At 61.1% G+C, this 24,593-nt stretch overlaps 1 protein-coding gene across 1 annotated transcript in view; it reads right to left on the reverse strand.

The window, feature by feature from the left end:
* COL11A2 (collagen type XI alpha 2 chain) overlaps window positions 1–24,593 on the reverse strand; it is an 81,297-nt gene that overhangs the window by 37,532 nt on the left and 19,172 nt on the right. The window contains exons 8-30 of the mRNA XM_075016855.1: window positions 24,344–24,508; window positions 22,224–22,283; window positions 20,884–20,925; window positions 20,700–20,762; window positions 19,348–19,422; window positions 18,005–18,091; window positions 16,161–16,217; window positions 15,662–15,715; window positions 14,339–14,392; window positions 14,191–14,244; window positions 13,112–13,165; window positions 11,823–11,876; window positions 11,588–11,632; window positions 11,230–11,283; window positions 11,093–11,137; window positions 10,704–10,757; window positions 10,511–10,555; window positions 10,268–10,321; window positions 8,164–8,208; window positions 7,853–7,906; window positions 6,535–6,579; window positions 5,031–5,084; window positions 4,840–4,947 (exon numbers count right to left, since the gene is read on the reverse strand). Of these exons, the coding sequence (XP_074872956.1) occupies window positions 4,840–4,947; window positions 5,031–5,084; window positions 6,535–6,579; window positions 7,853–7,906; window positions 8,164–8,208; window positions 10,268–10,321; window positions 10,511–10,555; window positions 10,704–10,757; window positions 11,093–11,137; window positions 11,230–11,283; window positions 11,588–11,632; window positions 11,823–11,876; window positions 13,112–13,165; window positions 14,191–14,244; window positions 14,339–14,392; window positions 15,662–15,715; window positions 16,161–16,217; window positions 18,005–18,091; window positions 19,348–19,422; window positions 20,700–20,762; window positions 20,884–20,925; window positions 22,224–22,283; window positions 24,344–24,508 (1,422 nt within the window). The remainder of the gene's footprint in view (window positions 1–4,839; window positions 4,948–5,030; window positions 5,085–6,534; window positions 6,580–7,852; window positions 7,907–8,163; window positions 8,209–10,267; window positions 10,322–10,510; window positions 10,556–10,703; window positions 10,758–11,092; window positions 11,138–11,229; window positions 11,284–11,587; window positions 11,633–11,822; window positions 11,877–13,111; window positions 13,166–14,190; window positions 14,245–14,338; window positions 14,393–15,661; window positions 15,716–16,160; window positions 16,218–18,004; window positions 18,092–19,347; window positions 19,423–20,699; window positions 20,763–20,883; window positions 20,926–22,223; window positions 22,284–24,343; window positions 24,509–24,593) is intronic.

Genomic DNA, 24,593 nt, shown 5'->3' on the forward strand with positions numbered 1-24,593 from the left:
AGGGTTCTGCCCCGTAGGGGGGCGCTGGCTCTGACCTGGCCCTGGAGCAGGGACTGGCTGTTCAGGGGTGTGCTGGAGTGGGGGATACCTGTGTGTGTGAGGGGCTCACAGAGGGTGTGGGGCTCCTGCTGAGGGTAACCCTGACGACCAGGTAACACCTTTGTACTGCAGACAAAGGAGGAGGTGGAGCCTGAGGGGTTTGAATTGGAACTGGGAGTTGGAAGCAGTTAGTCTGGGCTGAGGGAGAGAGAGACAAAGGACGGGGCCAGGCCCCGGCTCTGGGGGCCCCTCGGGGCCTCCTCTCCCCAGCATGGATGGGACTGGCTGTCTCTGCCTGCTGCACTGACTCCTCTGTACGATGCTGTGTCCTGTCGGCTAATAAACCCGCTGTTCTCCTGCTAAGTGAAAGACTCTCCTGCCTGCGGACAGGGTGCAGAGCCTGGGGGACCCCAGAACTCCATCACAAGGGGGTGTGGGATAGCACACGTGGGCAGGGTTCTGCCCCATAGGGGGGCGCTGGCTGTGACCTGGCCCTGGAGCAGGGACTGGCTGTTCAGGGGGTGTGGGATAGCACACGTGGGCAGGGTTTTGCCCCATAGGGGGGGCGCTGGCTCTGACCTGGCCCTGGAGCAGGGACTGGCTGTTCAGGGGGTCTGGGATAGCACACGTGGGCAGGGTTCTGCCCCATACGGGGGCGCTGGCTCTGACCTGGCCCTGGAGCAGGGACTGGCTGTTCAGGGGGTCTGGGATAGCACACGTGGGCAGGGTCCTGCCCCATAGAGGGACGCTGGCTCTGACCCGGCCCTGGAGCAGGGACTGGCTGTTCAGGGGGTGTGGGATAGCACACGTGGGCAGGGCTCTGCCCCATAGGGGGACGCTGGCTCTGACCTGGCCCTGGAGCAGGGACTGGCTGTTCAGGGGGTCTGGGATAGCACACGTGGGCAGGGTCCTGCCCCATACGGGGGTGCTGGCTCTGACCCGGCCCTGGAGCAGGGACTGGCTGTTCAGGGGGTCTGGGATAGCACACGTGGGCAGGGTCCTGCCCCATAGGGGGACGCTGGCTCTGACCTGGCCCTGGAGCAGGGACTGGCTGTTCAGGGGGAGTGGGATAGCACACATGGGCAGGGTTCTGCCCCATAGGGGGGCGCTGGCTCTGCGCTGGCTCTGACCTGGCCCTGGAGCAGGGACTGGCTGTTCAGGGGGTCTGGGATAGCACACATGGGCAGGGTTCTGCCCCATAGGGGGGCGCTGGCTCTGCGCTGGCTCTGACCTGGCCCTGGAGCAGGGACTGGCTGTTCAGGGGGTCTGGGATAGCACACATGGGCAGGGTTCTGCCCCGTAGGGGGGGCGCTGGCTCTGACCTGGCCCTGGAGCAGGGACTGGCTGTTCAGGGGGTGTGGGATAGCACACGTGGGCAGGGTTCTGCCCCATAGGGGGGCGCTGGCTCTGACCTGGCCCTGGACCAGGGACTGGCTGTTCAGGGGGTGTGGGATAGCACACGTGGGCAGGGTTCTGCCCCATAGGGGGGCGCTGGCTCTGACCTGGCCCTGGACCAGGGACTGGCTGTTCAGGGGGTGTGGGATAGCACACGTGGGCAGGGTTCTGCCCCATAGGGGGGCGCTGGCTGTGACCTGGCCCTGGAGCAGGGACTGGCTGTTCAGGGGGTGTGGGATAGCACACGTGGGCAGGGTTCTGCCCCATAGGGGGGCGCTGGCTCTGACCCGGCCCTGGAGCAGGGACTGGCTGTTCAGGGGGTGTGGGATAGCACACGTGGGCAGGGTTCTGCCCCATAGGGGGGCGCTGGCTGTGACCTGGCCCTGGAGCAGGGACTGGCTGTTCAGGGGGTGTGGGATAGCACACGTGGGCAGGGTTCTGCCCCATAGGGGGGCGCTGGCTCTGACCCGGCCCTGGAGCAGGGACTGGCTGTTCAGGGGGTGTGGGATAGCACACGTGGGCAGGGCTCTGCCCCATATTGGGGGCGCTGGCTCTGACCTGGCCCTGGACCAGGGACTGGCTGTTCAGGGGGTCTGGGATAGCACACGTGGGCAGGGTTCTGCCCCATAGGGGGGCGCTGGCTCTGACCTGGCCCTGGAGCAGGGACTGGCTGTTCAGGGGGTGTGGGATAGCACACATGGGCAGGGTTCTGCCCCATAGGGGGGCGCTGGCTCTGACCCGGCCCTGGAGCAGGGACTGGCTGTTCAGGGGGTGTGGGATAGCACATGTGGGCAGGGTTCTGCCCCATATTGGGGGCGCTGGCTCTGACCCGGCCCTGGACCAGGGACTGGCTGTTCAGGGGGTGTGGGATAGCACACGTGGGCAGGGTTCTGCCCCATAGGGGGGGCGCTGGCTCTGACCTGGCCCTGGAGCAGGGACTGGCTGTTCAGGGGGTGTGGGATAGCACACGTGGGCAGGGCTCTGCCCCATATTGGGGGCGCTGGCTCTGACCCGGCCCTGGACCAGGGACTGGCTGTTCAGGGGGTGTGGGATAGCACACGTGGGCAGGGTTCTGCCCCATAGGGGGGCGCTGGCTCTGCGCTGGCTCTGACCTGGCCCTGGACCAGGGACTGGCTGTTCAGGGGGTGTGGGATAGCACACGTGGGCAGGGCTCTGCCCCATATTGGGGGCGCTGGCTCTGACCCGGCCCTGGACCAGGGACTGGCTGTTCAGGGGGTGTGGGATAGCACACGTGGGCAGGGCTCTGCCCCATATTGGGGGCGCTGGCTCTGACCCGGCCCTGGACCAGGGACTGGCTGTTCAGGGGGTGTGGGATAGCACACGTGGGCAGGGCTCTGCCCCATATTGGGGGCGCTGGCTCTGACCCGGCCCTGGACCAGGGACTGGCTGTTCAGGGGGTGTGGGATAGCACACATGGGCAGGGCTCTGCCCCATAGGGGGGCGCTGGCTCTGCGCTGGCTCTGACCCGGCCCTGGACCAGGGACTGGCTGTTCAGGGGGTGTGGGATAGCACACGTGGGCAGGGTTCTGCCCCATAGGGGGGCGCTGGCTCTGACCTGGCCCTGGAGCAGGGAGTGGCTGTTCAGGGGGTGTGGGATAGCACACGTGGGCAGGGTTCTGCCCCATAGGGGGGGCGCTGGCTCTGACCTGGCCCTGGAGCAGGGAGTGGCTGTTCAGGGGGTGTGGGATAGCACACGTGGGCAGGGTTCTCCCCCATAGGGGGGCGCTGGCTCTGACCTGGCCCTGGAGCAGGGACTGGCTGTTCAGGGGGTGTGGGATAGCACACATGGGCAGGGTTCTGCCCCGTAGGGGGGGCGCTGGCTCTGACCTGGCCCTGGAGCAGGGACTGGCTGTTCAGGGGGTGTGGGATAGCACACGTGGGCAGGGTTCTGCCCCATAGGGGGGCGCTGGCTCTGACCTGGCCCTGGACCAGGGACTGGCTGTTCAGGGGGTGTGGGATAGCACACGTGGGCAGGGTTCTGCCCCATAGGGGGCGCTGGCTCTGACCTGGCCCTGGAGCAGGGACTGGCTGTTCAGGGGGTGTGGGATAGCACACGTGGGCAGGGTTCTGCCCCATAGGGGGGCACTGGCTCTGACCTGGCCCTGGAGCAGGGACTGGCTGTTCAGGGGGTGTGGGATAGCACACGTGGGCAGGGCTCTGCCCCATAGGGGGGCGCTGGCTCTGACCTGGCCCTGGAGCAGGGACTGGCTGTTCAGGGGGTGTGGGATAGCACACGTGGGCAGGGTTCTGCCCCATATTGGGGGCGCTGGCTCTGACCCGGCCCTGGACCAGGGACTGGCTGTTCAGGGGGTGTGGGATAGCACACGTGGGCAGGGTTCTGCCCCATAGGGGGGCGCTGGCTCTGACCTGGCCCTGGAGCAGGGACTGGCTGTTCAGGGGGTGTGGGATAGCACACGTGGGCAGGGTTCTGCCCCATAGGGGGGCGCTGGCTCTGACCCGGCCCTGGAGCAGGGACTGGCTGTTCAGGGGGTGTGGGATAGCACACGTGGGCAGGGTTCTGCCCCATAGGGGGGCGCTGGCTCTGACCTGGCCCTGGAGCAGGGACTGGCTGTTCAGGGGGTGTGGGATAGCACACGTGGGCAGGGTTCTGCCCCATAGGGGGGCGCTGGCTCTGACCTGGCCCTGGACCAGGGACTGGCTGTTCAGGGGGTGTGGGATAGCACACGTGGGCAGGGTTCTGCCCCATAGGGGGCGCTGGCTCTGACCTGGCCCTGGAGCAGGGAGTGGCTGTTCAGGGGGTGTGGGATAGCACACGTGGGCAGGGTTCTGCCCCATAGGGGGGCACTGGCTCTGACCTGGCCCTGGAGCAGGGACTGGCTGTTCAGGGGGTGTGGGATAGCACACGTGGGCAGGGCTCTGCCCCATAGGGGGGCGCTGGCTCTGACCTGGCCCTGGAGCAGGGACTGGCTGTTCAGGGGGTGTGGGATAGCACACGTGGGCAGGGTTCTGCCCCATATTGGGGGCGCTGGCTCTGACCCGGCCCTGGACCAGGGACTGGCTGTTCAGGGGGTGTGGGATAGCACACGTGGGCAGGGTTCTGCCCCATAGGGGGGCGCTGGCTCTGACCTGGCCCTGGAGCAGGGACTGGCTGTTCAGGGGGTGTGGGATAGCACACGTGGGCAGGGTTCTGCCCCATAGGGGGGCGCTGGCTCTGACCCGGCCCTGGAGCAGGGACTGGCTGTTCAGGGGGTGTGGGATAGCACACATGGGCAGGGCTCTGCCCCATATGTGGGGCGCTGGCTATGACTCGGCCCTAGAGCAGGGAGTGGCTGTTCAGGGGGTCTGGGATAGCACACGTGGGCAGGGTTCAGTCCCTCAGGCTGGGCACTGCCCCATGCTGCCCATGCTGCCCCAGCTCCTCACCTTCTCTCCGACTGGTCCGAGGGGACCCGGGTCGCCCGAGGGTCCAGTCCGGCCTTTGGGACCTTCCGGTCCATCCTCGCCTCTGGATCCCAGCACACCCACCTCACCCTGCAGGTGGGGAGAGAAAAGATGGGTGGGTGGGCACTGCTGGGAGCAGGTGGCAGCCGGGGGGGGTCTGGGCACACACTTACCCTGTCTCCTTTCACCCCCATGTCACCCTTGAAGCCAGGAAATCCTTCCTCGCCCTGCAAAGACAGACAGATCGGGGACTGTCACCGCCAGGGAGGTAAAGCCAGAACAGGAGGGGCATCGGAGTCCGAGGCCCAGCAATGTCAGGAAAGGGTTATGTGACACACCCTCCACACTGCAGGGAGGAGACACCCCAGGGCACTGCCTATCTGAGTGGGGGGTCCTGCTCCTGCCCCCCCAGAAATCAGCTGGACTCTGCACCTGGGAGCAAGGAGCAGCTGTAACTGCCCACAGGTGGGCTCAAACCTGGCACCTCCGGAGCCTAGTGCAGGCAGCTCTGCAGCTCCATCGAAGGGCCGGCTGGCTCCCAGCGTGGGCTGCAGAGGACACTGGTTCTCTCTGTGACGTGGTCTGGGTACCACGCCATGGGACAGAGACCCACACCAGGCGCAGGGGTTACACGGCCACATCCCAGAGGGAGAGAACGCTGGGTGCTCCGTGGCACCCGGCTCTCCCCGCCCAGGTCCCACCTCCAGCCCTGCCCGTCCCGGGCACCGCAGGGGGAGGAGATTTACAGCAAGAGCCCCAGACTAGAGTGTGGGGGAATCTCTTCTCGAACCCTGGTCGGGGTGCGTGGCTAGGGGGCGCTGGGCGCCGTTCCCCAGTCTGGCACCAGGGGGCGCTGGGCGCCGTTCCCCAGCCTGGCACCAGGGGGCGCTGGGCACTGCTCCCACAGGCTGAGAGTGGGGGCACTGGGCGCTGTTCCCCTGGCCTGCCACTTGGGGGCGCTGTGCTCTATTCCCACAGGCTGGCACTAGGGGGCGCTGTGCTCTATTCCCACAGGCTGACACTACTGGGTGTTGTGCTCTATTCCCACGGGCTGGCACTACTGGGTGTTTCTATTCCCACGGGCTGGCACTAGGGGGTGTTGTGCTCTATTCCCACGGGCTGGCACTAGGGGGCGCTGTGCTCTGTTCCCACGGGCTGGCACTACTGGGTGTTGTGCGCTATTCCCACAGGCTGGCACTAGGGGGCACTGTGCGCTGTTCCCACGGGCTGGCACTAGGGGGCGCTGTGCGCTATTCCCACGGGCTGGCACTACCAGGGCGCTGTTCTCTATTCCCACGGGCTGGCACTAGGGCGCGCTGTGCTCTGTTCCCACCGGCTGGCACTACTGGGTGTTTCTATTCCCACGGGCTGGCACTAGGGGGCGCTGTGCTCTATTCCCACGGGCTGGCACTACTGGGTGTTTCTATTCCCACGGGCTGGCACTAGGGGGCGCTGTGCTCTATTCCCACGGGCTGGCACTACTGGGTGTTTCTATTCCCACGGGCTGGCACTAGGGCGCGCTGTGCTCTGTTCCCACGGGCCGGCACTGAGGCACTATTCCCCGGCCTGGTACTAGAGGGCGCTGGGTACTGTTCTTCAGCCTGGCACTAGGGGTGCCAGAGGCAGTGCCAGGAACATACCCCACTTGTGATTGAGGGGCGGAGAAACAGAACTCACCTTCTCGCCCTTATGACCCTTCAGCCCCCGAATTCCATCCACGCCCTGTGAGAGACGGAAAGAGTTCGACAGGCCGAGCAGAGCAGCTACAGAAGTGGGCGCTGACATATTGTCAAACGTAGACTCGAGACTCACAAATCTGTCAGCACTGAACCCAGGAGTCCCGGCTCCCAGCTCCCTTCTCTCCCACACAAACCCCCTTCCCTCCCAGAACCAGGGAGAGAACCCAGGAGTCCCGGCTCCCTTCTCTCCCACACAAACCCCCTTCCCTCCCAGAACCAGGGAGAGAACCCAGGAGTCCTGGCTCCCAGCTCCCTTCTCTCCCACGCAAACCCCCTTCCCTCCCAGAACCAGAGAGAGAACCCAGGAGTCCTGGCTCCCAGCTCCCTTCTCTCCCATGCAAACCCCCTTCCCCCACAGAACCAGAGAGAGAACCCAGGAGTCCCGGCTCCCTTCTCTCCCACACAAACCCCCTTCCCTCCCAGAACCAGGGAGAGAACCCAGGAGTCCCGGCTCCCTTCTCTCCCACACAAACCCCCTTCCCTCCCAGAACCAGGGAGAGAACCCAGGAGTCCTGGCTCCCAGCTCCCTTCTCTCCCACGCAAACCCCCTTCCCCCCCAGAACCAGAGAGAGAACCCAGGAGTCCTGGCTCCCAGCTCCCTTCTCTCCCACGCAAACCCCCTTCCCCCACAGAACCAGAGAGAGAACCCAGGAGTCCTGGCTCCCAGCTCCCTTCTCTCCCACACAAACCCCCTTCCCTCCCAGGGCCAGGGAGAGAACCCAGGAGTCCCGGCTCCCAGCTCCCTTCTCTCCCACACAAACCCCCTTCCCCCACAGAACCAGGGAGAGAATCCAGGAGTCCCAGCTCCCAGCTCCCTTCTCTCCCACACAAACCCCCTTCCCTCCCAGGGCCAGGGAGAGAACCCAGGAGTCCCGGCTCCCAGCTCCCTTCTCTCCCACACAAACCCCCTTCCCTCCCAGAACCAGAGAGAGAACCCAGGAGTCCCAGCTCCCAGCTCCCTTCCCTCCCACACAAACCCCCTTCCCTCCCAGAACCAGGGAGAGAACCCAGGAGTCCCGGCTCCCAGCTCCCTTCTCTCCCACACAAACCCCCTTCCCTTCCAGAGCCAGGGAGAGAACCCAGGAGTCCCGGCTCCTATCGGCTATAACCCTTTTGTTTACCCAGGATCTTCCTTTTCCAGCTCAAGGAGCAGGACCACGTGGCCTCTGGACCTTTGCATATCCTTGCTAAGAATTGTGGGTAACATCTCAGCCCCAGAAAGTCATGCCAAGTCCTGGGACCCACCAGGCATTTACCTTTACACCACGTGGGCCTGGGTAGCCAATTGGACCTTGGGGACCGGACGGACCCTGCAATGGAAAGAGATCAGACCAATCACAGGGGACAGTCACCAGCATCACTGCTCCCAGCCCTGCCTACTTGGAGATTAGAGCCAGGGATAGGCAGGTGTCAGCCCATGGACCCAGGGGCTCGGACTTGCATGTGGGGTGTCAGAGCCTGAGCGCCTCACCCCTTGACCTAGGGGGTTGTGGGGGAGGCTCAACCTCAGTGTCCGAGCAACTCCAGGGGATGACAGGAATGGACGAGAGTGGACGCTGCCCCTTACCTGGTTACCTTTGGTTCCGGGTGGACCCTCCTTTCCGGGGTGTCCCTGACAGGGAGGGAAGGGAGAAGATGGCGACGGATGAATCTTTAACACCAGCAACACAGCAATCAACCCTGGCGTGGCCCTATCCCCATGCTTGGGGAGCCACCTCAACCCCCCCACCCGAATCCTGGGGGGCAGGAACAGCTCTCATCTGCCTGGCTCCGGGCGGCACAGCAGCCCTTTGTCCAGAACGCATTTAACTGAGGGTGGGGGGCACCTGGCCCAGCTGGGGGTGCAGGGTCAGTGGCACTTGGCTGTGCCAGCGGGTGTAGACCAGGGTTGGCGTGAGGGGGGTAGCTGCCTTTGGGAACCAGGCCAGAACTAAGGCTGCAGGCCCTGGGGCCAATCCCAGCCACTGGCATTCAATGGGTCAACCAGCTGAGCCAGGCTGAAAAAATAACAGCGCCAACAGGAAGTGGTGCTAGCTCACTTCCTGCTAAATATGGCCACCAGGTCCTGACCCCATAAGTAGGGGGGCATGAGTAAGGGGCCAACAGGAAGTGCTGCTAGCTCATTTCCTTGTCCTCGCCCCATGAGCTGGGTACGAGTAAGGGGCCAACAGGAAGTGCTGCTAGCTCATTTCCTGTTCTTGCCCCATGAGCCAGGGCGCGAGTGAGGGGCCGACAGGAAGTGCTGCTAGCTCATTTCCTGTCCTTGCCCCATGAGCTGGGTACGAGTAAGGGGCCAACAGGAAGTGCTGCTAGCTCATTTCCTGTTCTTGCCCCATGAGCCAGGGCGCGAGTGAGGGGCCGACAGGAAGTGCTGCTAGCTCATTTCCTGTCCTTGCCCCATGAGCCAGGGCGCGAGTGAGGGGACAAAAGGAAGTAGTGCTGTCTCACTTCCTGTTAAATGTGGCCACCAGGTCCTCACCCCAGGAGCCGGGTGAGAGTAAGGGGCCGACAGGAAGTGCTGCCAGCTCATTTCCTGTCCTTGCCCCATGAGCCGGGTGCGAGTGAGGGGCCAACAGGAAGTAGTGCTGTCTCACTTCCTGTTAAACGTGGCCACCAGGTCCTCACCCCATGAGCCGGTTGCGAGTGAGGGGCTGACAGGAAGTGCTGCTAGCTCATTTCCTGTCCTTGCCCCATTAGCCGGGTGCGAGTGAGGGGTCGACAGGAAGTGCTGCTAGCTCATTTCCTGTCCTTGCCCCATGAGCCAGGGCGCGAGTGAGGGGACAAAAGGAAGTAGTGCTGTCTCACTTCCTGTTAAACGTGGCCACCAGGTCCTCACCCCAGGAGCCGGGTGAGAGTAAGGGGCCGACAGGAAGTGCTGCTAGCTCATTTCCTGACCCTGCCCCAGGAGCTGGGTGCGAGTGAGGGGCTGACAGGAAGTGCTGCTAGCTCATTTCCTGTCCTCGCCCCATGAGCCGGGTGAGAGTAAGGGGCCAACAGGAAGTGCTGCCAGCTCATTTCCTGTCCTTGCCCCATGAGCCGGGTGCGAGTGAGGGGCCAACAGGAAGTAGTGCTGTCTCACTTCCTGTTAAACGTGGCCACCAGGTCCTCACCCCATGAGCCGGTTGCGAGTGAGGGGCTGACAGGAAGTGCTGCTAGCTCATTTCCTGTCCTTGCCCCATGAGCCGGGTGCGAGTGAGGGGCCGACAGGAAGTGCTGCTAGCTCATTTCCTGTCCTTGCCCCATGAGCCGGGTGCGAGTGAGGGGCCGACAGGAAGTGCTGCTAGCTCATTTCCTGTCCTTGCCCCATGAGCCGGGTGCGAGTGAGGGGCCGACAGGAAGTGATGCTAGCTCACTTCCTGTCCTTGCCCCATAAGCAAGGGGCACTGGTATGATGATGGGATCTTTACAGGAAACAGTGCTACCTCACTTCCTGTTAAACATGGCTGCTCTGCCCTCACACCCCTGTCAAAGAGGGGGTGTCAGGCAAGGAGCCACCTTCCTGTAAGACATGGCTGCTGGCCCTTGCCCCCGGGGTAGGCGGGACCCCCGCTGAGACCACCAGGAAACAGTGTGGCTCACGAATATGGCCGCTGCCTTGCCCCCCGGAGCCGGGGAGCCTGGAGCTGGGGCTGGGAGGGGACGAGGGGAGCTGGGGTGGGCAGGTTACTCACGGGAGGCCCGTCGGACCCCGGCATGCCTGGGAGGCCGGGTTTGCCTCTGGGGCCCTGCGGAGAGAGAGAGGAGCAACGCTCAGTGCTGGCAGCGTACAGCCCGGGGGGCACAGTGGGTGCGGGGCACTCACCTTCTCCCCGGGGGGCACAGTGGGTGCGGGGCACTCACCTTCTCCCGGGGGGCACAGTGGGTGCGGGGCACTCACCTTCTCCCGGGGGGCACAGTGGGTGCGGGGCACTCACCTTCTCTCCCGGGGGCCCCATAGCGCCTTGTGGGCCAGGCAATCCCTGAAAAGGAGACACACGGTCACAGCCAAGCCCCACTCCCCCCAGGGCTGGCATAGAACCCCAGAGTCCTGGCTCCCAGCACCCCCGACCCCACCACACCCCTGGAACCTGTGCCCCAGAGCGGGGCTGCTCCAGGGCCATTCATTACCTGGGTGCCTGGAATTCCCTGCTGACCCGGTGGGCCCGGCTCGCCTTGCGGCCCCTGTGACAACCAGACACGCATGGAGTCAGAACCAGTCACCCACTGGGTACGCAGTAGGGAGACAGGGCGCTGCTGTGGGGGTGCTCACAGCACTGGAGTCCCCGGCTGGAGGGGTGAGCCATGTGGTAGGGGAAGTTCACAGTGCCAGAGTCCCAGGCTTGGGGCACTGCTGGAGGAGGAGTTCACAGCACTGGACACCTCTCCTGGGAGCACTGCTGTAAGGGAAGCTCGCAGCACTACTATCCCAGGGTGGCTGCCCTCAAGGCATTTCCAACCCAGCGTGCAGAAGGACAGGACAGGGCAGAGCAGACGGACCGCCAACCGCGCCAACTCACCAGGTTCCCCTTGGGTCCGATGGGACCATCTATGCCACGCACGCCCTGCGGAGGAGACAGACAGGTGGACGGAGGTTAGTGTGGTGGAGGGGGCGGGTGGGGGGATGGAGGAACTGGGTCCTGTGCATGGCACTTACCAGAGGCCCAGGGATCCCCGGGGGGCCTTTGGGTCCAAGCAAACCTCTGGGGCCCTGCAGCGGGGGGGAGAGACCAGGATTAGTGAGGGTGAGGGGACAAAGCCAGGCCTGGGTCCCCCAGTGGGGCTGCAGAATGGAGCAGCCACCTGCCCACCAGCAGCGGTTTCAGGCTGCCTGCGCACTCTGGCAGGGCCAGGCAAGTCCCGGTTCCCTGAGGCACAATTCCCCAGGGTGCAGGGTGAATCCTGGGGCGGGCAGTGCATGGGGCCCCGAGTGTCCCTGTGCGCTTGGGGAGCTGCCGCCCCCTCTCGCACTATCACAGCCCCACCACTGCCTGCCTGGCAGGAGGGACACGTACCGGTTCTCCAGGGAGCCCTCTGGGTCCGACCTCTCCATCGTCTCCCTGGCGAAGAGAAAAAGAGGGTGAGGCTGGGAATAGGGAGGGAAGCAAGCTCAGCTCCCCGCAACCCTCCCTGTTCCCCCCTTCGGCTCCCTCTGTGTCCCCCACCCCAGCTCCCCCTTCCCTCTCAATCTCTCCCAGCTCCCCTCAGATTCCATCCCGCCCCACAGAGCCTCTGCGAGCCAATACTCACCCTCTCTCCATCCTCACCAGGGGGGCCTGGGATGCCCTGGGAGCCTGTTTCACCCTGCAGAGACAGCTGTGGGTCAGCGGGGCGGGGGGGTACACAGGGAGCTGTGGGGTTGTGTGTCTGGGGTCAAAGTGCAGCTCTGCACACCATTTGGGCAAGCACGGGGTCTTTGCTGGTGGCTCTGTGTGTGTGACGGAGGCACAGATGGATGAGCGTATGGTGTGTGTGGTTTGGTGTTTAATTGCCGTGTGTGTGTGTGTGAGAGATGGGGTTCAGGGGTCCCCCTGCACTGCACCCCGGCTGCTGGCAGGAGTGACTCTCACTCAGCAGGTACAACAGGAGGTTTATTAGGCAACAGATGCCCAGTTTCTCACAGAAGCGTCAGCACAGCAGTCAGAGACAGTCCTTCCAACCCGTCCTGGGGAGAAGACCCCGAGGGGGGCCCCTCTGGGGTGTAGCTTCCCCCCTCCTCTGGCTGGCGCCTTCCAGCTCCTCTTCCCCCAGCCTCTAACCCCCTTTGCCGATTCAAAAAAAAAAAACCCAGCTCGGCTCCTCCCTCCTCTTTGTTCAGGGCAGAGGTGTTACCTGCCAGTTGTAGCCCCAGGGTCATCCTTAGCCACTGGGAGCTGCTCTGCTTGTGTTCTCACATCTAGCCTGAGTCTCGCATTTGCACTCCCCTCACTCCATCACAGTGCGCTTGCCCAGGTTCAGATGCCGGGGCGTTGTGTGTATTGTGTATCTGAGCACACGCCCACAGAGACAGGCGAGCACTAGCACGTGGGTAGTGTTTGCATAGGACTGGGTGACTGCGCACACCTGGCTGCCCCAGTGCTGGGGGTGGCTGTGTACGCGCTGCCCGCGGGGTTTGTGGTGACACGGCTGGGGGGATCTGCGCGTGCACCAGGGGTGTGGCGTTCCACGTGGCTGTGGCTGGCACACTGTGCGTGTTTGCTGGTCCATGAGTAGATTCCAAGGCCCCCGTCTGTCTGCCCCAGAACGGAACAAGCCCAGGCTGTGAGTATCAGTGTGTGCAGACAGGGTGGTGTGCGGGCTGGCGGCCCCGAGTGTGACTGCGGAGGGGCGTGGCGGCTGGGGCGGTGTGAGGCACGACTGTGTGTCCATGGTGGGACAGGGCAGGGTGTGTGTATCCAGGCTTGGGGGAAAGGATCGGGCAGGTAGTGTCCACTTGGGCTGGCCAGAGGGGACCACAGGGCAGCCGGTCTCTCGGGGGACCTGGCCATGCACCAGGGCTGGCCGTACTCCCCACCAGGCAGGCGGCCGTCACCACTCACCCTGTGCCCCTTGTCCCCTGGCAGCCCTGGCAGCCCATCAAAGCCTCGGTCGCCCTGTGGGGAGAAGCACATAACAGCTCCCTGAGCCAGCGTGCCCCAGCTGGGGAGACGCCCCCCTCCCGGGGCATCCCGTCCCCAGAGGTGGGTGGCAAAGCCGCGCTGGGAACCAGAATGGGCCCCAAGGTCCCTATTCCGAAGCAGTGACTCTCCCACGAGGAATGGGAGGGTCGCTGGTGGAGATAGTGGGTCTCTAACATGCGGAGGGTCACCGGGATGGGGGAGAAACTGAGTGAGTTTGGGGGTGGCTGCCAGGGCAGGGAGATGGGGGAGCAGGGAGGGATTGAGGAGGACAGGGAGGTGGTGCAGGGGGAACAGGGATGCGGAGGCAGAGCCCCGCACGGGTATAGCATTGGTAGCCACAGCTACATCTGCAAAACACGGACACCCACCGGTGTGAAGCGGCTGTCTGCAGAGCGCCGGGCTGTGGCTGGGCTGGGCTGGGCTGGAGGGGAGCTTTGAGAGCCGGGGGGCGAGTGGGTCACGCACACACACAGGGAAGGACTGGACAGCTGAGGCAGCGGTCGTGCGTTGCTGGGCAAGTAGAACTCAGCAGATGTGCGTCTGCACACAGCGGATCACTCCCACAGTGAGCGAATGGCTCGTTCATGGCTCGTCAGGCTAACGAGCGGGATGCTTGCAGGCTGGCGCACGGCAGATCCGTGCACACGTGGGCTGCGTCCCCGGTTCAGTGCAGAGCAGCCTGCCACGCGCCAGGGCTGCGCGAGGGCGGCCGTGGGCGAGAGCGGGTCACCGCCGGGATTGCGTGCGCTCCGGGGATGCCCAGCTCCGGTGCTCTCGGATCTCCTGTGCCTCCACCCTGGGGACTCTTGGTGGAGTGACGGGCCAGTGACGTGGAGCACTACCAGGAACGTGGTCCGGTGGATCAACACACGGCTGGGACCCCGTGGGATCTGCTGTGCAGGACCTAGGGCAGTGCCGGCCCGAGGAGACCAGGCCCTGGCCATTCCCCTGCACAGGCTCACAACCGGAACCTTGCCCACCGCCACCGTGACCGTTACCTTAATGCCGGGCTCCCCAGGCATCCCCCGAGCACCGTCAGCTCCAGAACGGCCCTGACAGACAGACATGCAAACGGGGTGAGAGGGGCTCCCGGATACTCCCCTGCCCCCACCTGGGGAGTGTCCCCAGCAGGACCCCGACACTTACCCTCCTTCCAGCCTTCCCCGAGGGGCCAGCCAGGCCCTGCGGCCCGCGGGGTCCCTACACAGAGAGGAAGGAAAAGGTTAACCGGGGGATGGTGGGAGCTCCCCAGGGCCTGAGGGGCTAATGAGGGTCAGCTCAGGGCTACGTTCCAGAGGGAGCTGGGCTCAGAAGCAGGGTCAGAGCGGGGTGGGTGGCAGCAATCCCAGCTCTGAGTCATAGAATCACAGGGCTGGAAGGGACATCAGGGGGTCATCGAGTCCAGCCCCCTGCTTCAAGCAGGATCAACCCCCACTAAGTCATCCCAGCCAGGACCTTGTCCAGCCGGGACTTAAAAACCTCAAGGGATGGAGAATCCACCACCTCTCTAGGCAACTCATTCCAGCGCTTCACCACCCACCTGGGGAAGGAGTTTTTCCTAATATCCAACCTACACCTCCCCCTCTTCAACCTCTGACCATTGCTCCTTGTTCTGCCATCTGACACCACTGAGAGCAGTTTCTCACCTTCTCTTTAGAGTTCCCCTTCAGGAAGTTGAAGGCTGCTGTTAAATCACCCCTAAGTCTTCTCTTCTGTGAACTAAACAAGCCCAAATCCCTCAGCCTATCCTCATAGGCCTTGTGCTCCAGCCCTAACCATTTTTGTTGCCCTCCGCTGAACCTGCTCCAGCAAATCCACATCCTTTTTATACTGGGGGGCCCAAAACTGGGCACAATATTCCAGATGTGGCCTCACCAGTGCCGAATAAAGAGGAATAAACTACTTCCCTAGATCTGCTCGAAATGCTCCTCCTAATGCACCCCAGTATGTGCCGTTAGCCGCCTTGGCTACGAGGGCCCACTGGTTACTCATATCCAGCCTTTCATCCCCATAACCCATAGGTCCCTTTCCATCGTACTGCGACTGAGCCAGTCGGTCCCCAGCCTGTAACAACGCCTGGGAGTCCGTGTCACCTGAGACCAGACCAAACCCAGCATGGCAGCCAGGGGGCAGGTGTTGCTTTCCTGGGTCAAGGGTCCGATATCAAGGTCTGGGCTCTGATCCTGAGTTCAGGCCACGGACACAAGCGGGGGTCAGGGTCATTCACACCGGTCAGGGGCCAATGACTGGGAGTCAGAAACCAGGGTGACGAGTTGGAGTGAGAGGTCAGAATGAAGGGAGGTCAGAGGTCAAAGTGGAGAGGTCAGGGTGGAGGGTAGGTCAGAAATCAGTGACAGGTTGGGGTCAGTGACTGGAGTCAGGTTCATGGGCTGAAGCACGAAGCCAGAAGCTGGGAGGGGTCGGGGGGGGGGTCACGCTGGGCTCCAAGCCCTCAGCCAAGCTTGTTACCTGGGGACCAAAGTCTCCAGCCTCACCCTTCATCCCAGGGCCGCCTGGCTGCCCCTGGAAGAGAGCAGAGCAGAGGGTTTCAAGGGGGTAGCGCATTGGCTCAGGGCCACAATCCTCTCCCCCAGAGTCTGCCGGGGCGCTGGGACCCACAGAACTGGGAGATGTGAAATTCCAGGGATACCACATGCCCCCACCACACCCCACATCCCTGCGACCCACAGAACCTGGGGACCTGGAATTCCTCTGATAGCAGCTCCTCAGCCCCAGGGTGCCAGGCCCCACTGAACCCAAGGACATGGAATTCCAGTCCCCCCTTTACCCCTCCCTCCAGGGCTCTGGGAACACAAGGCCATGAAGTCCTAGTGACTCTAGGAGTCCATGTTCCATCCTAGGGACAAACCGAAACGTCCCCCTGACCCCTGACCCACTCCTCCACATCCCCATAGCCCCAGCCATCAAACAATGCCTCCTCCTGAGCCCGCACAGAGCAGGTACCTACCAGGGGCCCAGGCCGGCCGGTGTATCCCATGGGCCCCGGGGGGCCACGCAGGGCCATCTGCGGGGAGAGAGGAATAATTAGTTACACTGCAGCAAGGCCGGCGTGCTAGTCGAAGACAGAACCAAGCCAGGAACAAGGGGCGGGAGTGAAAGAGAGCTGACCAGGGAACACAGAGGTGGAGCGAGGGCTGAGCAGTGAGAATGGGGTCCCAACCGGGGTTCCAAGAGGGGAATGAAACACCAGTTTGTCAGCACTGAGAGACCGCAGGGAAACCAGCAACTCTGTGCTGGGAATGAAGCTGCAGATGCCCTGGGGCTTTGGGGTCAAGCCCAGTGTGATGTCAGCAGGGAAACCCTAGCCCAGGAATGTGCGCAAGGGCTTCTGGAAGGGTGACACGGCATCACGGGAGTTCTAGAAGTAGGGGAATGCGATGACCTGATCAGCTCCTGGGCGGGTGAACAAGGTTTGAAGGAAAGCTCAGTCGAACCACAGCCTCAGGGCAGCGACGTGCGAAACGAGGATTTGTTACACCGGTGGGCACAGACCATGGTGCTAGGGGGTGGGCAGACCGTCGCTCGCCCTGTTCCAGAAGAGCAGTGCCCTGAGACCTCACTGAAGCGCGACTCACCCCAACGTTACAAACGACCCTGCAGGGCACTGGGATGCCCTGGCCTCCTTTTTTGCGTGGCACTGTGGTTTTGAACACCAATATGCCTAACTGGAATACGCTTTACGCGCAATGCACGAGGGCCGTGTCTACACGTGCACGTTACTTCCAAGTAGCGGCGCCAACTTCGAAATAGCGCCCATCGCGGCTACACGTGTTGGGCACTATTTCGAAGTTGAAATCGACGTTAGGCGGCGAGACGTCGAAGCCGCTAACCCCATGAGGGGATGGGAATAGCGCCCTACTTCGAAGTTGAACGTCGAAGTAGGGCACGTGTGGACGATCCGCGTCCCACAACATCGAAATAGCGGGGTCCGCCATGACGGCCATCAGCTGAGGGGTTGAGAGACGCTCTCTCTCCAGCCCCTGCGGGGCTCTATGGTCACCATGTGCAGCAGCCCTTAGCCCAGGGCTTCTGGCTGCTGCTGCTGCAGCTGGAGATCCATGCTGCATGCACAGGGTCTGCAACCAGTTGTCGGCTCTGTGGATCTTGTGTTGTTTAGTGCAACTGTGTCTGGGAGGGGCCCTTTAAGGGAGCGGCTGGCTGTTGAGTCCGCCCTGTGACCCTGTCTGCAGCTGTGCCTGGCACCCTTATTTCGATGTGTGCTACTGTGGCGTGTAGACGTTCCCTCGCAGCGCCTATTTCGATGTGGTGCTGCCCAACGTCGAAGTTGAACGTCGACGTTGCCAGCCCTGGAGGACGTGTAGACGTTGTCGCTACATCGAAATAAGCTATTTTGATGTAGTGTGCACGTGTAGACGTAGCCCAGGTGAGCTGTCAAAGAGCTGTCAGCCCCTGCAGGGGTGGGGTGTTTCACTGCCTGCGTGGGAAGCTAGAAAGACGAAGGTGGGCTCAAAGACATGCCAGCACAGCAAGTGGAAGTCTCAAGGGGATCCCTGTCACTGGGCCCGTCACAGGGCTCTGCTGTGATTCTAGATGGGCACTGACAGCTGTCCGGGATGAGCCCTTAAAGAACAATAAGGCAGCAATCTTAGCACGGCTCTACAAAAGTAACCACTGTGACCCCTCTGAGGTTCTAGATGCCCAGTGGGTTCCAGGTTCTCAATTACCACAATTATCAGGGGCTTCAGGCAAGGAAGCTGAGGCAGGATCTTTCCCAGGCTGCCTGCCTCCCGTTCAGACCAGCTCTCCCTGCCTGTCTCCATCTGGACTCACCCGGGCTTGCTGTAAAATGGCCTGGGCTTGTGCCTCCTGTGCCGACACCACTGGCCCCTTCTCTCCGCTGCTGCTCCCGAACCGGAACTGGGGGAGGGAAAACAGACTTTCAGGTGCAGAAATCACAGAACTGGGCTCCTGGGAGACATGGCCGGACCCTTCCCTGGAGCTCCAGAGCCCTCGTCCTGCTCAATCCTTCATACTTCACAAAGGGCCCAGACCACATCGCCAGAGCTTCCCTTGCCTGTTCTAGACCCCCAGAGATTTGCTGCTCTAGACCTCCACAGCCTTACTGAACCAGCTTTGGTTCTAGGCATTAGCTCCAGCCTTCCTGTTCTCAACTCACTGTGCTCTCTCGTTCTAGATCTTCCTAAGAGGGCTTTATTTTCTAACCTTAATTTACTTATGATTAATATATTAACTTAATATATTATCAGCATTTCTAGATAATAAGACACTACAGTTCTCCTGTCTGTTCTAGATCCCACACAGGCCCACCTGGGCTGGGCTATTTCCAGTTCTAGATCACACATCCAAGGTTTTATTTCTAATCTAGATCGAGACATCTTCTCTGTTTTCTGTAATACTTGAATCCATCTGGTACGTTACAGATCTATACTCTGAGATGCCTCTGTTGTAGGAGTTACTCTCTGGGTTCTAGATTCAGATAGCCCCACTACATACAAGCCAGGTCTGGTTAAGAGTCACACTCTCATGTCTCAGATCTTAAAACTCCAGTTCTAAATCACCCTCCTAGAATTCCTGTTTTAGACTCCAGCTGACCCACCATACCCGCACCCCCATTTCTAGATAAAACTCTCTGTTCTGTCTTCCCTTTTAGAGCCCTAGAGCTCATCTGTCCTCTCCAGTTCTAGGCCATGCTATCAGAGCTCTTCTTGTTCCTGTAGACCCCACAGACCCTCTGTTCAGTCTACGATATTAGGTATCTGAGTTCTGGAACATTACCGACCCGTTCTGTCACCTGTCAGTTCTGGATAGTGGTAGATGAGCATGCCTGCCTTAGACTTCCACAGATGCAATGTATTGTCCCAGGTTCTAGGTCACAAAATTGTCATCTTCCTTGCTTTATTCACAGTGCAGAAACCCACACTATCCTGTCTAGTTCCAGATCACATGATAAGTTCTCCGAGCCCCCAGCCTCCAGACACATCCTTGTTCCAGCTCACAGACATATATTTCTTCTGGTTTTTTTCTAGAGCCCACAGATCCACCCCAGCTCTCGGTCACACTGTCAGCACCTTCCCTTTCTGTTCTAGACCCCAACCAGCCTATGTTACCCCTCCCGTTCCCATCGTTAACACTGCAAACACTTCCTCCCTCACCGGGAGCATGAGAGACGTGCCAGGGGGTCCGGGCATCCCATCTGAGCCAGGGAGACCTGAGCGGCCAGGAGGACCCTGTTGGGAAGAGAGCCAGAAGGGGAGGTTATTGCACAGAAGGGAGGGCTGCAATCGTCCCCTTACACAGTGCTACTGCTGCCCCCTCCCTGCTCTGCACCCGCAGCTCCCCCATACCTGGTGCCCTGCTCATCTTCTCCCCACAGCCTGGCACACACTGGTCCTCCAGGGATCTCTGGCCTATTCTGAGCCCACTGGGACTGCACAGGCGCAGGCACAACCAGGCACAAAGACACACACAGGCACTTGCCCGATCTCGGGGGCTCGGGTTCTAGAAGGGTGATGAGGCATCACTGGAGCTCTAGAACCAGGGGAATGATGACCTGATCGCCTTCCCCACCTAACGGGGCAGAATGACATCCTATCCCGGCTCACACTCGCACCTCCCGTGCAAACACATTCCCTCATCCCTGCGCAAACCCATGTTCACTGCTCCCCATGCAAACACACATTCACTGCTCCCCGTGCAAACACACATTCACCCTTCCTTCTGCAAACACACACTTGCACATCCTCAGACACAAACACACGCTCGCTCCTCCCCATGGAAACACACGCTCACGTCTCCCTGCGAAAACACACGCTCGCTCCTCCCCATGGAAACACACGCTCACGTCTCCCTGCGAAAACACACGCTCGCTCCTCCCCATGGAAACACACGCTCACGTCTCCCTGTGAAAACACACACTCGCTCCTCCCCGTGGAAACACACGCTCACGTCTCCCTGCGAAAACACACGCTCGCTCCTCCCCGTGCAAACACACGCTCACATCTCCCTGTGAAAACACACGCTCGCTCCTCCCCGTGCAAACACACGCTCACGTCTCCCTGTGAAAACACACGCTCGCTCCTCCCCGTGGAAACACACGCTCACGTCTCCCTGCGAAAACACACGCTCGCTCCTCCCCGTGGAAACACACGCTCACGTCTCCCTGCGAAAACACACGCTCGCTCCTCCCCATGGAAACACACGCTCACGTCTCCCTGCGAAAACACACGCTCGCTCCTCCCCATGGAAACACACGCTCACGTCTCCCCGTGGAAACACATGCTCACGTCTCCCTGCGAAAACACACGCTCACATCTCCCCGTGGAAACACACGCTCACATCTCCCCGTGGAAACACACGCTTGCTCCTCCCCGTGAAAACACACGCTCGCTCCTCCCCATACAAACACATGCTCCTGCTCCCCCTGATCGGGGGACTGTGGTCTCCCCCAGTGCTGAGGCTGGACCCACAGCCCCTGCCATGGGCCCAGGTTCCAGCTCGCACTCACCCTCTCACCAGGATCTCCTGGGGGGCCCGGGGGGCCCTGTATGCCCGGTGCTCCCATTATGCCCTGAGGAAATACACAAAAGACAATCAGTGAGGTCAATGCACTAGCAGGGGACAGGAGCAGGGGGTTGCCTGCTGCCCAGAACATCCCTCAGCACCACCCCCCCAGACAGAACGGCTCTTACCGCGGGTCCTTCTGGGCCAGGGGGCCCCTCAACCAGCATCCCCTGCAGAAGGAGAGGCAGAGAGCAGAGTTACACCAGCGACGGGCTGGTGGGGTGCAGGGCACAGTGGGTTCGGGGCTGAGGAGCCCTTGCACAGACACGGCCCTGGCCTTGGGGCACCCTAGGGACTGGGGCTTGCCCAGGTGAGTTTGAGATGGGGGAGGGTCTCCTTGCTCCTCCATGCCCCTCCCTCCCCAGTTACCCCCAAGAGCAGAGAGGCCCCTGGGCTGTGCACACTGACCGGGACCCTCCCTCCCACAGGCCTAAGCTCACACAAACATGCAACGCCGCAGCTCATCAGGGTGTGCAAACACACACTGGTGCGCAGTGACAGCCGCCTGCCTGCAGACTAGCTGTGCACACAGGCGCATGCACTTGTGCATGGTAACGGGTACATGTGAATGTGCATGTGGAGTCCTGTGCAAATTCACGTGCACATCCGGGGTCATGTGCAACAGCACACATGTGCACACGTGACTTTTCACACTTCCGGTCTGAAAATGCCTACGTGCTTGTTCACACAGGTGTGCAGACGCGCGTGCACTTCCCATCCTGCCACTCACACTCTGCACACATACACAAGTCTGTGCCTATCCTTGCACCACAAAGCACCACATCCATCGCACACGCACAGCCGAGCCAGGTGACCTGTGACAGGGGACGCAGGGCTCTCCGGTCTCTGAATGGAGCAGGGACTGTGATGGGGTTCAGGGGTCCCCCTGCACTGCACCCCGTCCGCTGGCAGGAGAGACTCTCACTCAGCAGGCACAACAGCAGGTTTATTAGGCAACAGATGTCCAGTTTCTCACAGAAGCAACAGCATAGCCGCCAGAGACAGTCCTTCCAACCTGTCCTGGGGGGAAGACCCCGAGGGGTGTCCCTCTGGGGTGTAGCTTTCCCCCTCCTCAGGCTGGCTGCCTTCCAGCTCTCCCTTTTCCTCGCCTCTAACTGCCGCCCCCGATTCAAAACCCCTCAGCTCCTCCCTGCTCTTTGTTTAGGCAGAGGTGTTATCTGCCAGTTGTAGCCCTAGGGTCATCCTTAGCCACTGGGAGCTGCTGCTTGCCTCGGACATCCAGCCTGACTCACACATGCACCCTCCCCACTCCATCACAGGGACTGAGACAGGATGGGGGGATGGGCTCTCTCCCATGCACAGCCGGGTATACGGCACCCGCAGGGTGCTGCATTGGGGGTACCCCACACGCTGGACTCTGCAGAGATGGGCAAAGCCCAGGCATTGACAACGGAGAGGCTGGCAGGAGCAACTGGTCCCCCCAAACCAAGTCAATGCTGGGACCTACCGGCTCCATGACGGCTGGTTCTCCCTTCTCTCCTTTGTAGCCTCTGACTCCACGCACAGCCTGGGGGTAACACACATATAACCGCAAACAGGGGCCCAGTCAATATAATGCACTCAAGGCCCCACTCTGGCCCTCTCCCAGCTCTGTACGTCCCACTCACCCAGCACCATTCAGCCCCCCTGCCCGGAGGCTCTGCAGTCTGAGGGTCCCTAGTCCCACGCCCCCACTCCAGGGGTGGGCGCTCCTTGCACCTGCTGCAGCTGCCCATGCAAAACTCCCACCAGGTTCAGCCAGTGCAGCAGAAGCTGAGTGAAATCTGGTGCTGAAAGAGGTCCAGGTGTGGGCAAGGTGCAAATGAAACGTGGCACTCAGAGCACCATCGTCCGGGTAGAAGTGGCATAAAGCCCGAGTAAAGTCTAGTGCAAGGAGTGAGTCAAAATGGAGCAGGGTCCCAGCGAGCTGCAAGTAGAAATGGAGCATGGCTCAGTGAAGGTCTAGGTAAACTAGGAGTGGAGTTTGAGTAAACAGAGCAGAATGTGTGTCACTGTGGAGTAAAGTCTGAGTAAACATGGAACAAAACTGCATTCAAATGGAGCAAGATCTGAATGAATGTGGAGTAGAGGTGAAGTAAACACAGTGAAGGGTCTGTGTAAATGTGAAGTAAATGCTGAGTGAACCTAGAGTAAGGGCTGCATGTCAGTGGAGCAGGGCCTGTGTCAATGTGGAGTAAGTTTAAGTGAACCTGGAGTAAGGGCTGCATGTCAGTGGAGCAGGGGGTGTGCAAATGCAGTGTAAAGCTGAAATAACCTTGCACAGGCTGTGTGTAAGGTTCTCAGGATTTTGTCCCAACCCTTCGGTTATCCCCAGTCTGCTATTATCCTTCAAATCTGCCCTCGCTCATTGGAACCCCTCCCCACCTCTGCCTGAGACCAGCCCCCTCGTAGCCTCTGTGAGCTAGGGTGACCTGTTAGCTCCGAGCTAGTCAAAGCCTCAGGACCACCAGCAGCTCTGAAGGGAAACTGAGGACAGGTTACCAAAACCCAGCCCAGGAGAGGGGGTTAGGAGAAAAGGGGATTTCTAGGCTTGCTTCTGGAGATGCTCCTGGCCCTGAATCCTGCCCCAGTGAGATGGCAGTGTGGGGAGGGGGGAATTACCATGGGTAATTTTGGGGTTTATCCCCCCAGATCGGTAATTGGCACCACCACTGACAGTGCTTGGGGAGAAGGTGTGTAACAGAGATTGCCATACATGGGAATGACATCACAGGGTGTAAGATGACATCACAGAGTGTGGCTGCCCTGGCAGGTTAGGGAAGTTGCCATGGCAGAGGATGTCATGGTTACAGCATCAAGTGTGATGCCATCGGGGCACAACGGGCCAATCTCTGAGCACACAAGGTGGGGGACAGGGTGGTGATGTCACTCAGCAAGATGTGACTTCACAAAAGAGGAAGCGCATCGCAGGAAGACGAATGGCGGAGGGAACCTGACACGGCAGGACGGCCAAAGACGGGAAGTGACCACCATGCTGGCCAGGAAGTGAAAGCAGAGAACCAGAAGTGATGCCACACTAGACAGCCATGACCCCACAATGCCCAGCCAACATGGAGGAAGTGACATCACAACAAACAGGAAATGACTCTGATACGACAGTAAGTGCTGACACGCAGGCAGGGACGCCCCACACGAAAGGAAACCATGCAGGAGGTGCAACGGCAAACAGCAGTGATGGCATGAAAACCAGAACCGACGCACCAGAAAGCGCTACCACAGCAAACAGGAAGTGACGCTGTGACACAACAACAAATGGCCACAAACAGGATATGACACCATGAAAAAGAGAACCACAATGACAACAGGAAGTGACATCACAACCAACAGGAAGTGACGCCATGAGCCGCAAAGGACCACAAACAGGAAGTGACATCACAACAAATAGGAAATGCCACAAAAAGAGGGCCACAAACAAGAAGTGACACCAAAACACACAGGAAGTGACACCAATAAAAGGCCACAAACAGGAAGTGGAACCACAACAAACAGGAAGTGACCTCTGGAAGACCATCTAGGAGAGGCCAACAGGAGGAAGGGCCCGAGGCTGCATCCCTGTGCCCCACTTACGCCTCCATTCTGGGGGGTCTCTGCAGAGAGCAGGGGCCCCAGTGCCGATGGCTCAGCTCCCTCTGAAACGTCCTTATAGATGTGCTCGAACTCCTGCCCCGTCCCGTATCCCTCCGCGAGCGCCGTGTCCTCGCCCGGCGCGGCAGCGGGGGCGGTGGGAGCTGCCTGCCCCGCGGGATGGGAAGAAGGGGAGCAAGGAGCGGGGCGAGAAGAAACCCAGCAACGCGTTAACACACCGCACGGCGCCTAC

This window comes from Carettochelys insculpta, chromosome 22, assembly GCF_033958435.1.
Source record: "Carettochelys insculpta isolate YL-2023 chromosome 22, ASM3395843v1, whole genome shotgun sequence".
Lineage (NCBI taxonomy): Eukaryota > Metazoa > Chordata > Testudines > Carettochelyidae > Carettochelys > Carettochelys insculpta.